Here is a 20,000-nt window from a genome sequence, read left to right on the forward strand (position 1 = left end):
CATTTTTGGTATATTAATTATTCTTACATTGTTGATACAAATTATTGTTACAGTGTAATAATTATTGTTACCTGTGGTAATGCCACTGTGATACAACATCTGTATTATAATCCTTGAACAAAGTAGGAGTGAAACTCATGTGAATAATCACTGAATGGAAAACTGGGGGTGGGATTAAATAAATGATCTTCTTCCCACTCCCTTTCAACTGTGTGTGTGTGTGTATATATATATATATATATATATATATATATATATATATATATATATATATATATATATATATATATATGCATGAACAATATACGACAAATCATCTCAAACCACAACAAAACAATTGCAAATGAGCCGTCGGCCCCCAGACAGAGCGACTCCAAAACCAACAAAGGATGTAACTGTCGAAAGAAACCTGATTGCCCTCTCAACGGGGGGTGCTTACAAACATCAGTTGTCTACCAATCTAAGGTAATACGCAAGGACATTAACACATCCGACACATATGTAGGATTAACCGAGGGAGAATTCAAAACCAGATGGAACAATCACAAGGCTTCTTTCAGGAACAAAAACCTGCGAAATACCACAGAACTCAGCAAACACATTTGGGACCTCAAAGACAATAATGTTGAATATTCAATAACATGGCAAATTCTTGCATCCAGCACACCTTACAATAGTGGTAATAAAAGATGCAACCTATGCTTGAAAGAGAAACTGTTTATTATTTACCGTCCAGACCTGTCATCCCTCAACAAGCGCAGCGAAATTGTAACAACATGCCGCCATAGACGGAAACACCTCCTAGGTAACACATGAGCCAATCACCACGCCCCTAGGCCAGCCTGTACCCACCCACTCTGTGCCCTATATAAACCATGGTATGCGAATGCTCCCATTAAAATCTCCTGATGATTGAGGGTACCCCCCCTCATGAAACAGGCCTGTAGAGATGAAATAGTCTTGTGATTTTTTTTCCCACACATACATATATATATATATATATATATATATATATATATATATATATATATATATATATATATATATATATATATATATATATATACATATACATATATACAGTTGTGGTCAAAAGTTTACATACACTTGTGAAGGACATAATGTCAGGGCTGTCTTGAGTTTCCAATCATTTCTACAACTCTTATTTTTTTGTGATAGAGTGATTGGAGCACATACTTGTTTGTCACAAAAAACATTCACGAAGTTTGGTTCTTTTATGAATTTATTATGGATCTACTGAAAATGTGACCAAATCTGCTGGGTCAAAAGTATACATACAGCAATATACATTATCAACTTTTATACATCAATGATGTATAAAAGTTACAATCAAATCAAATTAGCTTCATGGAATGGCTTCTTAACTTCATGTGAGTGATTATGATTGACGACACCTGTTGACTTTTCTGAGCCCATTTAAATAGGGCTCATGTGATGCAGTCATGAGACTTGGTTACAAACGCGACAATGGGAAAGTCAAAGGAACTTAGTACAGATCTGAAAAAACAAATCATTGACTTGAACAAGTAAGGAAAGTCACTTGGAGCCATTTCAAAGCAGCTTAATGTCCCAAGAGCAACTGTGCAGACAATTGTTCGTAAGTATAAAGTGCATGGTACAGTTTAGTCACTGCCACGATCAGGAAGAAAACGCAAGCTATCACCTTCTGCTGAGAGAAAAGGGTCAGGAGGATCAAGAGTCAACTGAGAACCAGCAAAAAGCAGGTCTGCAATGAATTGGAAGCTGCTGGAACACAGGTGTCAGAGTCCACAGTCAAGCGTGTTTTGCACCGCCATGGACTGAGAGGCTACCATGCAAGAAGGAAGCCCTTTCTCCAGAAGCGACACCTTAAGGCTCGTCTAAAATTTGCTGCTTATCACATGGACAAAGATAAGACTGAAGGAAAGTTCTGTGGTCAGATGAAACAAAAATTGAGCTGTTTGGCCACAATACCCATCAATATGTTTGGAGGAGAAAAGGTGAGGCCTTTAATCCCAGGAACACCACGCCTCCCGTCAAGCATGGTGGTGGTAGTATTATGCTCTGGGCCTGTTTTGCTACCAATGGAACTGGTGCTTTACAGAGAGTAAATGGGACAATGAAAAAGGAGGATTACCTCCAAAATCTTCAGGACAACCTAAAATCATCAGCCTGGAGATTGGGTCTTGAGTGCAGCTGGGTGTTCCAACAGAACAATGACCCCAGAGACACGTGAAAAATAGTAAAGGAATGGTTAAGTCAGGCTAGAATTAAGGTTTTAGAATGGCCTTCCCAAATTCCTGATTTAAACCCCATTGAGAACATGTGGACAATGCTGAAGAAACAAGTCCATGTCAGAAAACCAACAAATTTAGCTGAACTGCACCAATTTTGTCACGAGTAGTGGTCAAAAATTCAACCAGTAGCTTGCTAGAAGCTAGTGGATGGCAACCAAAAGCGATTTATTGCAGTGAAACTTGCCAAAGGACATGTAACCAAATATTAACATTGCTGTATGTATACTTTTGACCCAGCAAATTTGATCACATTTTCAGTATAATAATAAATTCATAGAAGAACCAAACTTCATGAATGTTTTTTGTGACCAACAAGTATGTGCTTCAATCACTCTATCACAATAAAATAAGAGTTGTAGAAATTATTGGAAACTCAAGACAGCCATGACATTATGTTCTTTACAAGTGTATGCAAACTTTTTACCACGACTATATATATACATATATATATATATATAAATATATATATATATATATAGTAAATGGGTTATACTTGTATAGCGCTTTTCTACCTTTTTAAGGAACTCAAAGCGCTTTGACACTATTTCCACATTCACCCATTCACACACACATTCACACACTGATGGCGGGAGCTGCCGTGCAAGGCGCTAACCAGGACCCATCAGGAGCAAGGGTGAAGTGTCTTTCTCAAGGACACAACGGACGTGACTAGGATGGTAGAAGGTGGGGATTGAACCAGGAACCCTCAGGTTGCTGGCACAGCCACTCTCCCAACTGTGCCACACCGTCCCCATATTAGGGGTGTGGGAAAAAATCTATTCGAATTCGAATCGCGATTCTCACGTTGTGCGATTCAGAATCTATTCTTTTTTTTTTTAATCGATTTTTTTTTTTTTTTTTTTCATTTTATTTATTTATTTATTTATTTTTAATTAACCAATACAACAAAACAATACACAGCAATACCATAACAATGCAATCCAATTCCAAAACCAAACCCGACCCAGCAACACTCAGAACTGCAATAAACAGAGCAATTGAGAGGAGACACAAACATGACACAGAACAAACCAAAAGTAGTGAAACAAAAATTAATATTATCAACAACAGTATCAATATTAGTTACAATTTCAACATAGCAGTGATTAAAAATCCCTCATTGACATTATCATTAGGCATTTATAAAAAAATTTTTTTTAAAAGAACAATAGTGTCACAGTGGCTTACACTTGCATCACATCTCATAAGCTTGACAACACACTGTGTCCAATATTTTCACAAAGATAAAATAAGTCATATTTTTGGTTCCTTTAATAGTTAAAACAAATTTATATTATTGCAATCAGTTGATAAAACATTGTCCTTTACAATTATAAAAGCTTTTTACAAAAATCTACTACTCTGCTTGCATGTCAGCAGACTGGGGTAGATCCTGCTGAAATCCTATGTATTGAATGAATAGAGAATCCTTTTGAATTGGGGAACAATCGTTTTTGAATCGAGAATCATGTTGAATTGAGAAAAAAAAAAAGATTTTGAATCGAATCATGACCCCAAGAATCGATATTGAATCGAATCGTGGGACACCCAAAGATTCACAGCCCTAATGTGTGTGTGTATATATATATATATATATATATATATATATATATATATATATATATATATATATATACACAATGGGGTAGATCACCTCGACTTGGTGATTTGATAAGTAGCACGCTTGCTGAAAAAGTGTGGGCACCCCTGGTTTACATGTGTAACTTTCTCCGAAGCTGCCACAGAAAGAAGTGTTTTATGCCATTCCTTCTTAATCTAATTTAGTCCACCAAGTTTAGTGCTGTGCGTGAATGCACATAAGTGAGCTTTGTTGATGTTATTGACTTGTGCTTACAAGCTTTTTTTGACTTGTTTCCTTGAACATGGACACACACATCTTTACCTTTGGCCATTCTAAGCCAGTAATTTCCAGGCGTTATCTCACCCTCTGAGAAGCCTCCATTTTACTAATGTTGTCCAATGTTGTAAAAATGTATGGAATAAATATTAAAATTTCAACATTTCTGTCAATGAAGATATGCGTCTGCCTGCGACACATGTTTCTTTCAGCATGGTGTGGTGCCAGGCAGGTGGCTGAAACAATACAAAACAAATACCTGTGCAAGCAGATAATCTCAAACATGAACAAGATCAAATCCAAATACTGCACCAACCTTTAGAGCCTGCAATCTGATATAGCTAATGTATGTTTCCTTCATTATAAGACTTGTATAAGGCTTTTAATTTTGGGGGGATCCTGGCAGATTTGTTTTTTTGTATTTTTGGTCTAATATGGTTCTTTGAACATTTTGGGTTGCCGACCCCTGCCTCAGAGGAACAACATTGATATATGTTTGATGAAGCATGATTACTACCAGCCCCACACAGTCAGGCCGGCCAGCGACAGGACCCCCAAAGTTGGGGTTAATTGTGCCGCCCGGCAGGGCCAGCAACAAGCCATAGACAGACGTGCCCAGGGACGGACGGATGCCTGTGGGGCAGCCCTGAAACCCACTGTCCACTGAGAACCAGCTGATCACTCCCACAGGTCCGGCCACATGCTTGTAGGGACTAATAATGCGATTAAAATTGAGGGACATCAAGGCTATGGTAGGTCCCTACCATGCCCAGCCCACCAAACCCTAAGTGTCTAAAATACATTTAAAATTGAGGGATGAACGAGCAGGGGACAAGTGAAGGGGGACTGGAGCCCCATAGAGCATCCTCATCCCCCCGCCATGCCTCCTTGCAGGACAATCCCTCAAAGTCCTATATGTATGTGTGCGCTGTAAGTAGGAGGAGCAGAGGGCCCGGACACAGCCCCCTAAACCCCCCCAAGTCCATGCAAGAGGCAACCAAACTCTACAGCCAGGAGACCGGACCCCTCACAGCCCATGAAAAACAATCCTCCAGATTTGTGCAAGGAGTTTAAACATCATTGAAACGTTAACCAGCTGCCCTGTTGTGCACACACAGATACATAGACACGCACACAGCTGCTTGGCTTGTTGCCAATTATTAGCGCAATCAAAACCGCCCACGTAGGGCAAACTAATGCAAGTGAAATGACTGAATTTTGTTGCAAATTCCTACAATTTGTGTTTTATCGTTAACAATGTGTGTTTTGCCTGCTACATGTCTTAGCAGTGTACTTTTAGCTGCATTGTTTTTAGTATTTAGTAATGATTTTGTTTTTCTTAAAGCACAGACCAAGAATAAACCATGAAGCATTTAATACAATGTCGATAAAGCTTTATATTCTATTCTAACCTAGATTATGGCAGGCTATATGTAATAAATAACGATTTACAATTTTATATGAGTGCGATAAGAAAATCCCAGTGTGTTTAATGACTTAATTATTTTAATCTTCTAAAATGGTTCTTTGAGTGCAATAAGAAAAAATGTTTTATGTATTGCAAGATTTTCTGTTAAAATGAAGTTAATAATGACATTTGTTTGTGGCCCGTTTTTCTTGAAAAGTAATTAAATACATTTTGGTACCGGAACCAAAATATGGGTATCAGGACAACCATAATTTCTACCATAAATGGAGATATTCACAGACATCACAGGACAGAAAACGTCATAAGTTCCAAACGGTTCGTTTGAGGAAGTATGAAGTAAGGCAAGATTATTTTCTTTTACAATATCTCTGCAATGCCGCCATGGTTTGATTTCAAATTTATGTGACTTACGGGGATCCCAAATACACAAAAGCAGGTACAATCATGTAAGAAAAGTTGGTTTTGCATAATCGGTACCGTTTAAAGCATAAGTCGGTATTCTTTGACACCCGTGAAGTAAATAGTTCCAATTCCTAGAAGCCAAAAGGTTGAACATCCACGATCATTAAGCTGAAGTTGAAGTGACAAAGACATGACCTATAGCAGTCCTCATGGTAACCTTAGCATTTATGCTAACACAACAGACGGGGTGTCCTGACTGGTCCGCCAGTAATATAGACCACACAAGTAGATAATGTTGCCTTGCCATAACACCGATAGAGACCTTACTTTTCTCATTACACACCAGTGTACCATCAACATGATTTTAAAGGGATATTAAACAGTAAAATGTACCCTTATTCTTGCTTCATGACATATCAGGTGTTTCATGAAGAAGCTGTGAGGCAATTATTTTCTCTATAACCTTAGTACTTAAGTCATAAACTATAGTGCAGACTACGAATTGCGCTGTTTAAAGATAATAATACCTGCCTGAGGGTCACTATACGCAATCAATATATGTCTGATATTGGAAAAGAGATCTGTGTTTTCATGTGTTGATTTTTTTTTGTCTTTTTAACATAGCTGCCCAGGAAGTTGCCTAAACGTAAGAGCCGCTTCAAACGCTCCGATGGCAGCACCTCCTCGGACACAACGTCAAGTTTTATCAAGCGTCAGGTACACACCTTTTTACACAACTTCCTGTGTGTTTTTTTGTGTTGATCTGATTTAAGCATCTTACAAATAATCGGAGACTGGTTTTACACATTCTGTACTCAATATTGTTGTTTTTGTCTTAAACAACACATTGACCTTTGGACTACAGTTTCTGCATTTTCATCCACGTTGGTGTCCCTTTAGTTGCAGTTTGTCCATTTGCTCAATAGAGCGCAACAACATGCTTAAATCCCAACAGAGGCTCATTTTGTAATTAACGTTTTTGGGTCAAGCACAGGTAAGAGAGACGGCTTGAGGTTTGGTTAAGTGCTCAGACTGTTTCAAAGCATCTCTGCTGTTTTGTGAATGCCCTGTCGAAAATATTTTATTTGTTGCATGCTGGTTTAGAGGATGGCTATTTGCAGCGTTACATTGTTATCATCTTCTAGGGGACTCAGGAGCTAACATTACACAAAACTGTAGATGTACATTGCAAATGTACTAAATACCGCTTGTGTACTATTCAATTTGACTCCTTTACACATTTTGTAATGTGATTGCACTACTTTTATGATTTTTTAAGTTATTTTTTGTGCAGATAACTATGTGCTAATGTTGGCTTTGTTGCTGTATATGTATGTGACACAGCCCACTGTACTGTACCTTATGTAAACACGTAATGTTCTGTGGCAAGGAGCATCAGCACAAGGAAGTGGGGCAGCTGCAAGAAAAGCGAGATAAAAAGGCTGAGCAGACACCTTTTTCAGGAGGGAACATTAGTTATCCTGATCGGGGGGCTTGATGACAACCTCCAGATCCCCTGAAAATATTGCAATGGCGTAAAATATTCATGGTTCTCCTTTTGAAGGAAGGCTTGGGGCATTGTGATGTGTGGGTTCATTGCTCAAACGAGCACCTCTCGGTCATTACCTTCTTTCCCGCACACAACAGGCGGTGCCAATAATAGGTGATCGGACAAAACGTGTTTAATGCAGAGGGAGTCTATTTCCCTAAACAGAGCAGATACTTTCTTGGCTGTGTTGGGGTGGGGTGTCCACAGAGGAGCAGTGGTGTATGACTCATTTCTGCAGCAGCATGCTGCCATATGTAGGACTGAATGTTGGTTGGACTTGAATGTCTCTCTGTCTGATGTTTTTGAACAAGCCATGCATAAGCAATTTTTGTTGTCGGGATGGGGGGGAGTGGGTCAGGGGTGTCTGTTTTGGATGATGTAAATGGGGAAGGGGCACGGTTTAGCCTGCATATAGTGTACTGAGAAGGAGGGAGCAGCGGTTTCCCCACATTATCGGAGTAAGTAAACATTACACCTGATACACAACCCCCTCGTAGCATAACCACTACTTTTCCCCCGATTACTCTTGCTTAGTACTGCTCCACCGTTTATTTTTCAGACCACCCTCCCTCAAATTGAGCAATTGACATATCTTGACTTTGATATTGATGTAACCACACTGTGATTTATGGCATTGTGTACCTGAGAGCTATACACACGTGTCATTGTTTGACATTGAATTACGACTGTGCAGTTAATGAAATGCTTTTTTTCTATAACATTTTTGGTGACTGGTTTTTCAAATCTCTGACGTTTGCATTTTTTGCTGTTAGTGGCGTTTGGGGAGCTGTTTCAGCCTCCTGAATAATATATTCTGTTTTCATACACAATCTTTTTCTCGTGAATGAAACCATCTGGTCTTAACTTGGCTTGCAGTCTTGGTAAAAATCATTTTTGCGTTTTCCTTTTCTTGTTTTGATCGTAAATGCCTGAATTACACAAAGCGCTGGTAATTGTTATTCAGTCCAACAGTTATTGTCATTGTAATTTGAAAATAGAAAATACAGTATTAATAACTTAAAAGCTCACACATGTAGCTGGGTTCTCCTTCAGGGGTCACCACAGCCACTCGCATGCATGATTTGTTTGGCTAAGTATTTACACTAGATGTTTTTCTGGCACAGCCGTCTCATTTATCCGGGTTGGGGACAGCCAACGGAGAGCTCCATAGAGCGGGTGTTAATTTTGAAGTGCACAAAATGGTGGGAATTGTCACCTTATGTCTATGTGTTGAGTCAGGAAAATAAATTGTTTTAACCAGGGGTGCTCACACTTTTTCTGCAGGCGAGCTACTTTTCAATTGATCAAGTCGTGGGGATCTACCTCATTCATATATATAATTTATATTTACTTATTTATGAACTATATGTTTTTGTTAACAAGTTAAAGGTGTTTAATGATAATGCAAGCATGTTTAACACATATAGTTAATATTGTTAAAAAATTAAAGGTGTTTAATGATAATACAAGCATGTTTAATACATATAGTTAATATTGTTAACAAGTTAAAGGTGTTTAAAGATAATGCGAGCATGTTTAACACATATAGTTAATATTGTTAACAAGTTAAAGGTGTTTAATGATAATACAAGCATGTTTAACACATAGTTAATATTGTTAATAAATTAAAGGTGTTTAATGATAATACAAGAATGTTTAATACATATAGTTAATATTGTTAACAACTTAAAGGTGTTTAAAGATAATACAAGCATTTTTAACACATATAGTTAATATTGTTAACAAGTTAAAGGTGTTTAAAGAAAATACAAGCATGTTTAACACATATAGATTCCTTTCTTTCATGAAGACAAGAATATAAGTTGGTGTATTACCTGATTCTGATGACTTGCATTGATTGGAATCAGACAGTGGTGCTGATAAAGTCCGCATTTTCGAATGGAGGAGAAAAAAAGTCCTCCTTTCTGTCTAATACCACATGAAAGTGGTTGGTTTTTGGCATCTTATTTGTCCAGCTTCCATACTCCTTTGCATACACTTTACAAGAAATACATTGTCGGCAAATTCCGTCGCTTGCTAGCTTGTGCACGCCAGCTTTCTGAGACTCTTATTTTGTTAGCGCAACTGTGCAACTGTGCAGTCGGTCTTTGGAGTTTTGACGACAGGTACGGCGCCAGAGTCTGTTGAAATAAAGTGTTTCTCGCCTTCCAGTCGGTAATTTTAATGAGCTGGCAGCAGCCAGCGTCATCTCAGAAGACCCTCGGGTGCCGTGAATGTCAATCAAGTGACGAAAGTGACGTCATAGTGAAGATTTATGATCGCTCATTTTTAGGACTATTTTTTTAATGCCTGGCTGGTGATCGACTGACACAACCACCGCGATCGACCGGTAGCTCGCGATCGACGTAATGAGCACCCCTGGTTTTAACCATGGGCGCAACAATAGATCGATGCATCGATAGATCAATTTATATTCCTAAATTTCAAAAATACCAAACTGTGCTCGGGAAGTTTGCCTTCCAAGAGAAAGGTATCGATCCAAGATCGTTTTAAAATGTAATTAATCGATTTTATCCATATTAAAAAAGGAAAACATTGGATTTAAGAATGGTAGACTTTATATAAAGTTTAGTACTTTTAATAATAACGATGTTAAACGTTAAGTCTATCAAAACATTGCAGTTGCGGCGAACAGCAGCTCTTGTATATGTAAGTTTTGACTCTTGAGTTTGTTACCGCTTGTTGATAAAGCGTATAGGAGTGTATCTCCGACTGTGTCTCTCCTTCTCCACTGCTGGCATTACAATATCATAACTTTCAGCTACAGCACAATTGCAAAAGCCACGACAAATACAAACGCCAAAGCACAATAATAAAGCCGTAACACAACTTTTAACCACAGAAGATGCAGCCGACACAACTGATGTGACAGCGGTGCAAGTTACGGCGACGCACCAAGAAGTGAAGTCATTTGATGAGAAAGAAAGAAATAGAAGAGATGGATCAAGGAGGCTTGGAAATTTGGAAGCGATAGGCCAACATCGTTAACCAGGATGAGTGGGCATACATGCTTCCGCACACATGGGATGCTGCCCTTCAATGGCGAAGAACAAATACTGTATGACTGGGTTGAGGAAATTTATTTAGGAGGTAAATCTACTCTTAAAATGTTGGTTGCTGTACTTTTATTGAAAATGTACTTAATATTTAAAATGTGAGCAGAAAAGGTTTTCTCTTGTTATTTCAACCTCTGGTGTTAGTTGCACTTTATTCAAATAAGATGTGAATACATTGGCCATTAATTGTTGTTTACTTGCTTGTTTGTATCCATCATTCATTCAAACATAATTCCCTTACAAAAAATAACAGGAATATAGGAAACTTCACCTGCAGTATTTATTTCACAGTCACACTGCGTAATTAAAAAAATAAAAAATAAAGTTACTGAAAAGATTTCAACTCACTGAATTGTTTTGGATCGTATCATTCCAAAAAAAGTAATATCATCCCTGAATCACCTTGGCAACCACAAATATCAAATCAAACTGAATTGTTAATAAAACAAATCTTTACACTTCTAAATATTGACCATTATCAAAGTTTTAGGTATGCAATGGTGGATTTGCTACACTACATTGTTTTACATTTGTCTTCCAGTCAAGAAGAGTGTTGATGCCACAGTACTGAACAACTTCAAGCCCATATCAAACCTGCCATTTTTGGACAACTTCCTAGGAAAATCAACAATATAGTGACTTTCTCCTGCCTCACAATGTATTTGATACTTTCCAATCAGGCAGTAGGACCAAGCCGACGCTTCCAGAGACTCTTTCTGTCTGTGGGCGGGACAAAGGCGAGCATTTATCCAATGATTTAGTTTTGCTGCAGTTTTGCTCCCCTATTGAAGTCAATGGACGCTTGGCTTTACCACTGTTTAATGCACTGTGACTTTTGCGAAAGTAGCTTATTCTGGACAAAAGTTGTCACGACATTTGCTTCCTGTTTCTCAGAGAATATACTTTGAAAAAGCTCTGCTTGCGTACAAGTATTTTCATGGACGAGCACCAAAGTACATCTCTGACGTATGAACAACCTCAAGGCTCTGAGAACCTCAGGGGGTGGTCTTCTGCTGGTGCACAGAGTCAGTGTAAGTGTCATCAAACAGCCCAAACAAAACGGGTAAACATCCTGTTTAAATAGTTAAAATATGTATCTGCACGTGTATTTTTGTTGTTGAAAATTTGCATTATTATTGTGAGAAAATGTTTGTTCCTATGTATGAAATGTTGATTCTTCGCAGATATAATTAATGACAATATTTTTGTAATTTTGTGAGATACCAATGTTATCGCAAGGTTTTGTAGTGGCATATGAGAGGCTGCGAGACTTGTATAGCACATGTCAGTCATGCCGTCTGCAGCAGCTCGGCGAGTTACTTAGTGTAAAAGACATTTGTCACTTTGTGTAACACTAAATGTATTATTTGTTGTTCAATGTTGTAATTGCGATGTTTGTTTAGAACTCACAAGTGTAAAGATTATTTGCCAAGTACCTCCAAAGTAGCAGGTGGCCACAAGGTAGCTTTCTTTTACTAACCACTTTCTTTGTAACCATGTCTGAAGTTTTTCTGTGTCGTGTTCCATAGTTTTCACGGCGTTTAAGAAGCCAATAAAGCGCCCGTCAATGAGAAGCCGTGCCGGAATTTCACATTTTCGGAGCTACGGTCAGGATATAACATAGTGATGCTAGGTTTTAGTTTTACTGTCCTAAAATCTGGAACAGTCATCCAGGACATGCGAGACAGGCCTTAACTTTAGCAATGTTCAAATCCAAGCTGAAAACACTTTTATTTAACTGTACATATGACAACTAAAAGTATCTACACTTTTTGCTTTTAATTCATCCATGATTATTTTTATGATGATTTTGTTTTTATTTATGATTTCAATTGTCTACTTGTAATTGTATGCATTTGTAAATCAGTTTGAATTTGCTTGTGTCCGAATAGTGCTCTATAAATAAATTTGCCTTGCCTTGTTTTTGCCAGTAAATTGCCATTAGGCTTAAATTGCTTCTAGAAAAACACTGTTTAACTTGCACATTCATCAGCTAATGATTAACAAAGAGTAGAAATCAATACATATGAAATTCCTGTACGGGGAAAAAAAGATCCCTCACGCCCTCATTATGACTGCAGGACTTAAAGGAGAAGTGCACTTTTTGGGGGGAATTTTGCTTTTCATTCACAATCATTTTGACCAAACAAATTTTTTTTTTTAGGATTTTAAAGATGATAAAGATGTGGCTAATGGGAGTCACAGTTGTAGCCTTCAAAACCCTCCACCAACATTTTATACACGGTACACACTGCAAGTCTATATATAATGGAAACAACAGACATGTTCATAACAATATGTAATATGTTCAATAGTTACCGTATTTTGATCATTTTAATCATTGCGGGGAATGATTTCTTCAGCGCATTGATTTCCATTTCAATAGCAGCGCACGTCCGACTTACGGCAACAAATGTGTGTTCTTTCTTCTGTAAACAAAAGCGTGTGTGTGTTCTAATTAGAAATGTCGATAAATGCGTTAAAATGTAATATCTGAAATTATTGGCATCGTTTTTTTTATTATCGGTATTGTTTTTTTTGTTTTTTTTAAATTAAATCAACATAAAAAACACAAGATACACTTACAATTAGTGCACCAACCCAAAAAAACTCCCTCCTCCATTTACACTCATTCACACAAAAGGGTTGTTTCTTTCTGTTATTAATATTCTGGTTCCTACATTATATATCAATATATATCAATACAGTCTGCAAGGGATACAGTCCGTAAGCACACATGATTGTGCGTGCTGCTGGTCCACTAATAGTACTAACCTTTAACAGTTAATTTTACTAATTTTCAATAATTACTAGTTTCTATGTAACTGTTTTTATATTGTTTTACTTTCTTTTTTATTCAAGAAAATGTTTTTAATTTATTTATCTTATTTTATTATTATTTTTAAAAAGTACCTTATCTTCGCCATACCTGGTTGTCCAAATTAGGCATAATAATGTGTTAATTCCACGACTGCATATATCGGTTGATATCGGTATTGGTTGATATCGGTATCGGTAATTAAAGAGTTGGACAGTATCGAATATCGGCAAAAAGCCATTATCGGACATCCCTAGTTCTAATCATTGCGGAATCGATAACAGACAACAAAGATGTCTATTTTTGGACAAATGAGGATTCACAACCTTATCTTTTTGAAGCTGAACATACTAAGGATGAACTGTTGGTTAAAGAAGCGAACACGACGAAAGAGTGAGATGTTGGAGCTGAGAGAGGGAGGTAAAAGTAACAAGACTATAAATAGCCGTATTTGCATATACTAGTTCCTGGGACGCAGTTCTAAGAACTACCACACTCAAATTTAGTTATAGGAACTACCCTTACTCATTGGGACTTTTCCATTTCATGTTCATACATGGCTGGGGATGCTGTAGACCTTGGTAAGAAACATGTGTGACACATATCCGCCTCCGACCCGTGACGTATTACTTTAGCGCCTCACCCACCACTGCAAAACAACCAAAAACCTGCCCGCGAAAAGTGAACAGAGAAACAACACAAGCAAGAATGGAAAGCTGAAAGGCTACTGTGTTCATGGTCGTCTGCTTGCAAGGAATACTAACAATGAGTGGTAAAATTCGGCATTTAATGACGTTAATGGAAGAGCACAACGAGGGAGTCAGGGCACGAGGAATCCAGCGACAGGCGATATTTCTGAGTTTCATGGAAGACGAAAGGATAGCAACGCGACGGAGAAGGTGACAAGTTACCGTATGTGCTGATTGTATAGGCCTACGTATGCTATAAGTAAACATTCCAGGCGGTATTTCACTGTTAGTATTGAGCAGATTACAATGTGTGGATTTTTTTTAGACGTTATGCATTTTTCCTGTTGCTGTTGTGATCTCGTAAACAACTCGGTGGGAGTTTTTAAAAATGGCGGGTCTGTGTTGTGGCTAGGAGAAGTGCATATCTGGCAAGGGGCGTAACTCGTCAGTTCAACCAATCATCAAACACCTACGTTTAGTTCCTATGGGACTCAGTTTAGACCCTGCCTCAGGGTAGGAGCTAAAATGATTATAGGATCTGAGGGCCGTAGTCGGAACACGACAAAAACGGCCCGGGGAATAAAAAGGTTAGAGGAACTCCAAAAAGTCCCTCCAGTCGGAAAACGACTAATGTGGAACATGGAGCCAAGCTATTTAGACATAAATGGACTGCTTAACCAAATAAACCGGAAATAACGTCCCCGGCTAGCTGTATCAAACACACAACTGTCCATCGAGTGAGTCACATAAAAAAAATTGATCATGATACACGCAGCACACCAGGCTTGTTAGTACAACTACAGTACATACGCTGTCGAGCTAGCTGTGTACAAATAAAACATGAAATGTGGGCTAATACTTTACAGATACTGTAATATGATTGTTCACGTTTTTTCAGTCAGTACAGATTGGTGACTTATTACATTGTGTTGTGCATTACAAACTCAAACGCGTTTCGTGTTGTCGTAGAAGCTAGCTTATCTCTTTCTGTAGCTAACTTTTACGGCTAATATCGAAGCATGCCAATGTGTTACTTCGATAGCAATGTTGCTACAGCTTAGTTATTATTCAGGTTACGGAACCTAAATTAAGTATTGGTGACGGTTTTTGAATGCATTTTTAAAGTGATTTAGAGGTAGGACTGATTGCTCCCATTAGCTACATTGCAAGCCACCAAAAACGAAACGATTTTTAGAATGCCCAAAAAAAACAAAAAACTTTTGTCTTCATGTTGCTCATAATGATTGTGAACGATAGGTAAAATTCCCCCAAAAAGTGCAGTTCCTCTTTAAACTTTTTTAGGCTGTATTGGTTGTCGTTGATGACTTGCAGTTTACAGAAAAAAGAGAGGAAGAACTTTTAACCATGACAGACCCCGTGTTTCGGAAACATGCAAATCTTGTTGCACTTGGTGTTGCCAGCCTGACCCTTTCCGCTTCACAGTTACTAACATGGTTTCTCAAGACTTTCATGTGTTGTGAGGACGTGTTTTGTGTGGCAGAGGTCCGCAAACTCACCTCTGAACATCATTAATAAAAGCCCCTTCCAGCCAGCCTCGGCAGCCAGAAACACCATTAAACAGCCCCCTGACGCCTTCCCCTTGCGCCCTCATCCCTGTTTATGCTTGTGTTTGACTGAGAGCAGTCCCAAAGAAGACACAGGAAGATTTGGATGTCTTTGTCAGGCTCGAGCGCCTTCCTCCTAACCAGCCAGTTATGCAACTCTTTCGTGGTCTGCGTGTGTTTCTCTGCCTCTATTGGCTGCGCGACAGTGAATTGACATCTCACTCCGAGGGCGTTCCTTCATAGAATTGTATTATATTCTAATCTGTCTGCTTGAGATAGCCCACCTTTACCTAGCTGAATAAATGGTTAAAAACCTATCTTGTCTTCCCTGCCATTCTGTTGGTCATGCTCACAATCTGAGCTTGTCAATCCTTTAAACAGACCCTCATCAATCTACCATCATCCTCCTTTTATTCTCCCAGTGCTGCTTTGGTGCTGGTGCAGTGTTGCTTTGCGGAGCTTACAAGGGCAAAAAATTAATATCAACGTGACGTGGCGTTGTACACACGATACTCAGAAATGACTTCTCGGTGAAATGAAATGAATGCATTCTAAACTGCAGAGCTATAGCCAAATATTTTTCCAAGTCCAGGCATTTTTCTTGCAGGGGTCTTTTCTACTTTTCCACCTTTGTATATTTATTTAAGGCTGTCAAAAAGAACGAGTTAACTAATGTGATTAATCACAAAAAGTGTGTATGGTTGCAACAAAGTATTGAGCAAAGGTTGTGAATACTTAAAACATCCATCCATCCATCCATTTTCTACCGCTTATTCCCTTTGGGGTCGCGGGGGGCGCTGGAGCCTATCTCAGCTACAATCGGGCAGAAGGCGGTGTACACCCTGGACAAGTCGCCACCTCATCGCAGGGCCAACACAGATAGACAGACAACATTCACACTCACATCCACACACTAGGGCCAATTTAGTGTTGCCAATCAACTTATCCCCAGGTGCATGTCTTTGTTTTTCAATTTTTTAATTTTAATAAATTTGCACAAAAAAAATATTTCTTTTCACATTGTTATTCACATTGTCTGTAGAATTTTAAGGACATAAATGTATTTATTTATTCAGTTTTGTAATAAGGCTGAAACATAACAAAATTTAGGAAAAGTGAAGCGCTGTGAATACTTTCTGGATGCACTGTGTGTGTATGTGTATATATATGTATATATTAGGGGTGTGGGAAAAAATCAATTCGAATCGCGATTCTCACGTTGTGCGATTCAAAATCGATTCTCATTTTTAAAAAATCGATATATAATTTAATTAATCAATCCTACAAAATAATACACAGCAATACCATAACAATGCAATCCAGTTCCAAAACCAAACCCGACCCAGCAACACTCAGAACTGCAATAAACAGAGCAATTGAGAGGAGACACAAACACGACACAGAACAAACACAGAACAAACCAAAAGTAGTGAACAAAAATGAATATTATCAACAACAGTATCAATATTAGTTACAATTTAAACACAGCAGTGATTAAAAATCCCTCATTGACATTATCAGACATTTATAAAAATAAAAAAAAGAACAATAGTGTCACAGTGGCTTACACTTGCATCGCATCTCATAAGCTTGACAACACACTTTGTCCAATATTTTCACAAAGATAAAATAAGTCATATTTTTGGTTCATTTAATAGTTAAAACAAATTTACATTATTGCAATCAGTTGATAAAACATTGTTCTTTACAATTATAAAAGCTTTATACAAAAATCTACTACTCTGCTTGCATGTCAGCAGACTGGGGTAGATCCTGCTGAAATCCTATGTATTGAAAGAATAGAGAATCGTTTCGAATTGGGAAAAAAATCGTTTTTGAATCGAAAATCGTGTTGAATTGGAAAAAAAAAAAAAATCGATTTTGAATCGAATCGTGACCCCAAGAATCGATATTGAATCGAATCGTGGGACACCCAAAGATTCACAGCCCTAGTATATATATATTGAATAAATTCATTTTTGTCCTAAAAATTCTGCAGACAATACCACATAACAATGTGAAAAGAACAATTTTTTTATTTTTTTTTGCGAATTTATTAAAAATGTAAACTGAAAAACACATGTTCATAGGTAATCACAACCTTTGTTCAATACTTTGTTGATGTGCCTTTGGCAGCAATTACAGCCTTAAGTCTTTTTCAATACGATACCAAAAGCTTTGCACACCTATCTTTGGGCAGTTTTGCTCATTCTTCTTTGCAACACCTTTCAAGCTCCATTGGATGGGAAGTTTTAGTTTTCATCCAGGATGTCTCTGTACATTGCTGCATTCATCTTTCCCTCGGATGGTATTGGCCTGGTGATGAGCGGTGCTTGGTTTCCTCCAAACAAGAAGGTTCTCCTCTCTCCACCAAGGAATGCTGTTGCTCTGACAGAGTTATTGTACACTATTGTTATTGTACAGTTATTGAGCATTCTGCTGTGGCTACGTGTTGACGTCCAACCAGAAAAGTCTGCTGCCGCTCAATGCTGCCGCAAATAAGCTAAGTACTATTTTTCTGTATGCGTCTAATTGTTTTACAGCTTTCTTTATTCCTTCTCAAACATATTTAGTAATCATATCAAACTTGTAAAGCACCCACTCTCTGTCTCACCGCCGCTCTCTTAGCTAGCTTAGCTGCTAAGCTAACAAAGCTAAGCTTATTAACCTTATCCACTCGGCATCCGTTGCACCGGTCACCTGGAGGCGGGTGGGGGGGGGGGGTCTTTTTTCGGGTTTCTGGTCGTTCCCATTAGGTTGAGTTTTTTCTTGCCCTGGTGCGGGATCTGAGCCGAGCATGTCGTTGTGGCTTGTGCAGCCCTTTGAGACATCTGTGATTAAGGGCTATATAAGTCAACTTTGATTTATTGATTGATTGTTCACCTTCCTGACTAGACTAAGATGAATGCAGCAATCTACTGAGACATCCTGGATAAAAACCAATGCTTCCCATCCAATTTGAGGGACAAAGTATTGAGCAAAGGTTGTATATACTTGTGTACATGTGATTTATTCTATTTTAAATTTGCAATAAATAAAAAAACGACTTTTCACATTGTCATTATGGGGTATTGTCTGTAGAATCTTGAGGACAAAAAATAATATATTTCCTTTTAGAATAAGGCTGTAACATAAGACGTAGAAATTGTGGTTCGCTGTGAATACTTTTGAGATGCTCTGTTTACACATAGGAGGTTGGCGTGTCTCTATATATATATATATATATTTTTACCACATCTGAATCTGGTACAAGAATTTTACAGCATTCTTTTGGGGTGTTTTGAAATTGACGTGTCAAAACTTTAAGAATTAAGAAGTCCATTTTCAAGTTGCCTCTTTCCAAAGTTATCTATTGCTCTGTACAATTTGTTGCTTTTTCTTCAAAATGGCTGTCAAAGTGTGAATTGTGTGTCTTTCCATGGACCTCCCAAGAAAACGGGAGTATGGAAGCAATGGGAAGAGTTGTTCATTTATCAGGGAGCAAAAGACCTTCATGTCAGTCACTGCTCCCCTGCTCTCTCCACAGAACAGACAGTTCAACGCCAGATTCTCCAATTTTCATCCAACTATGTCCAATATCCAATCGAAGCCGCTCCTGACCAATCGCAACAGAATATGCATGGTCAGGGGAGGCATCTTCTAAATCCTAGCATTTCGGCTTCGAGGAGAAGAATGCTGTTTTGCCCTTTCCACAACTTGAGAATTATGGAGGTTTTTTTTAATAAAAATACACTTAATTTAGTATCGCACTGGGATCTAATATAATTTTGAAAGCCCTTTAAATAAGCAGGACAGGACTCAGTTTATTGAAACTAGTCTTTATAGGTAAAGAGGAGCAAGCTTCAGTTATGGCAGGGGTCTCAAAGTCATTTTCACTTAGGGCCAAATTGCAGTTATTGCTGCCCCATAGAGCAGTGTTTTTCAACCTTTTCTGAGCCAAGGCACATTTTATTCATTGAAAAAATCCCGAGGCACACCACCAGCAGAAATCATTGAAAAATGAAACTCAGTAGTCAACATTGACAGTAAAAAGTCGTTTTCGCAATTGTTGGATATGAATTCAAACCATAACCACCCATGCATCAATATAGCTCTTGTCTCAAAGTAGGTGTGCTGTCACAACCTGTCACATCACGCCGTGACTTATTTTGAGGTTTTTGACGTTTTCCTGTGTGTCGTGTTTTAGTTCTTGTCTTGCGCTACTGTTTCGGTGGCCTTTCCTCTTTTGTTGGTATTTTCCTGTAGCAGTTTCATGTCTTCCTTGAACGGTATTCCCCGCACCTGCTTTGTTTTGGCAATCAAGACTATTTAAGTTG

General features: G+C 38.2%; 1 protein-coding gene across 1 annotated transcript in view; it reads left to right on the top strand.

Annotated features, from left to right (window-relative positions):
- The window catches only part of LOC133618619 (voltage-dependent L-type calcium channel subunit beta-3-like), a 65,099-nt gene that overhangs the window by 17,977 nt on the left and 27,122 nt on the right, over positions 1–20,000 (top strand). The window contains exon 2 of the mRNA XM_061979153.2: positions 6,611–6,703. Within this exon, the coding sequence (XP_061835137.1) occupies positions 6,611–6,703 (93 nt within the window). The remainder of the gene's footprint in view (positions 1–6,610; positions 6,704–20,000) is intronic.

Source organism: Nerophis lumbriciformis, linkage group LG01 (genome assembly GCF_033978685.3).
Source record: "Nerophis lumbriciformis linkage group LG01, RoL_Nlum_v2.1, whole genome shotgun sequence".
Taxonomy (NCBI): domain Eukaryota; kingdom Metazoa; phylum Chordata; class Actinopteri; order Syngnathiformes; family Syngnathidae; genus Nerophis; species Nerophis lumbriciformis.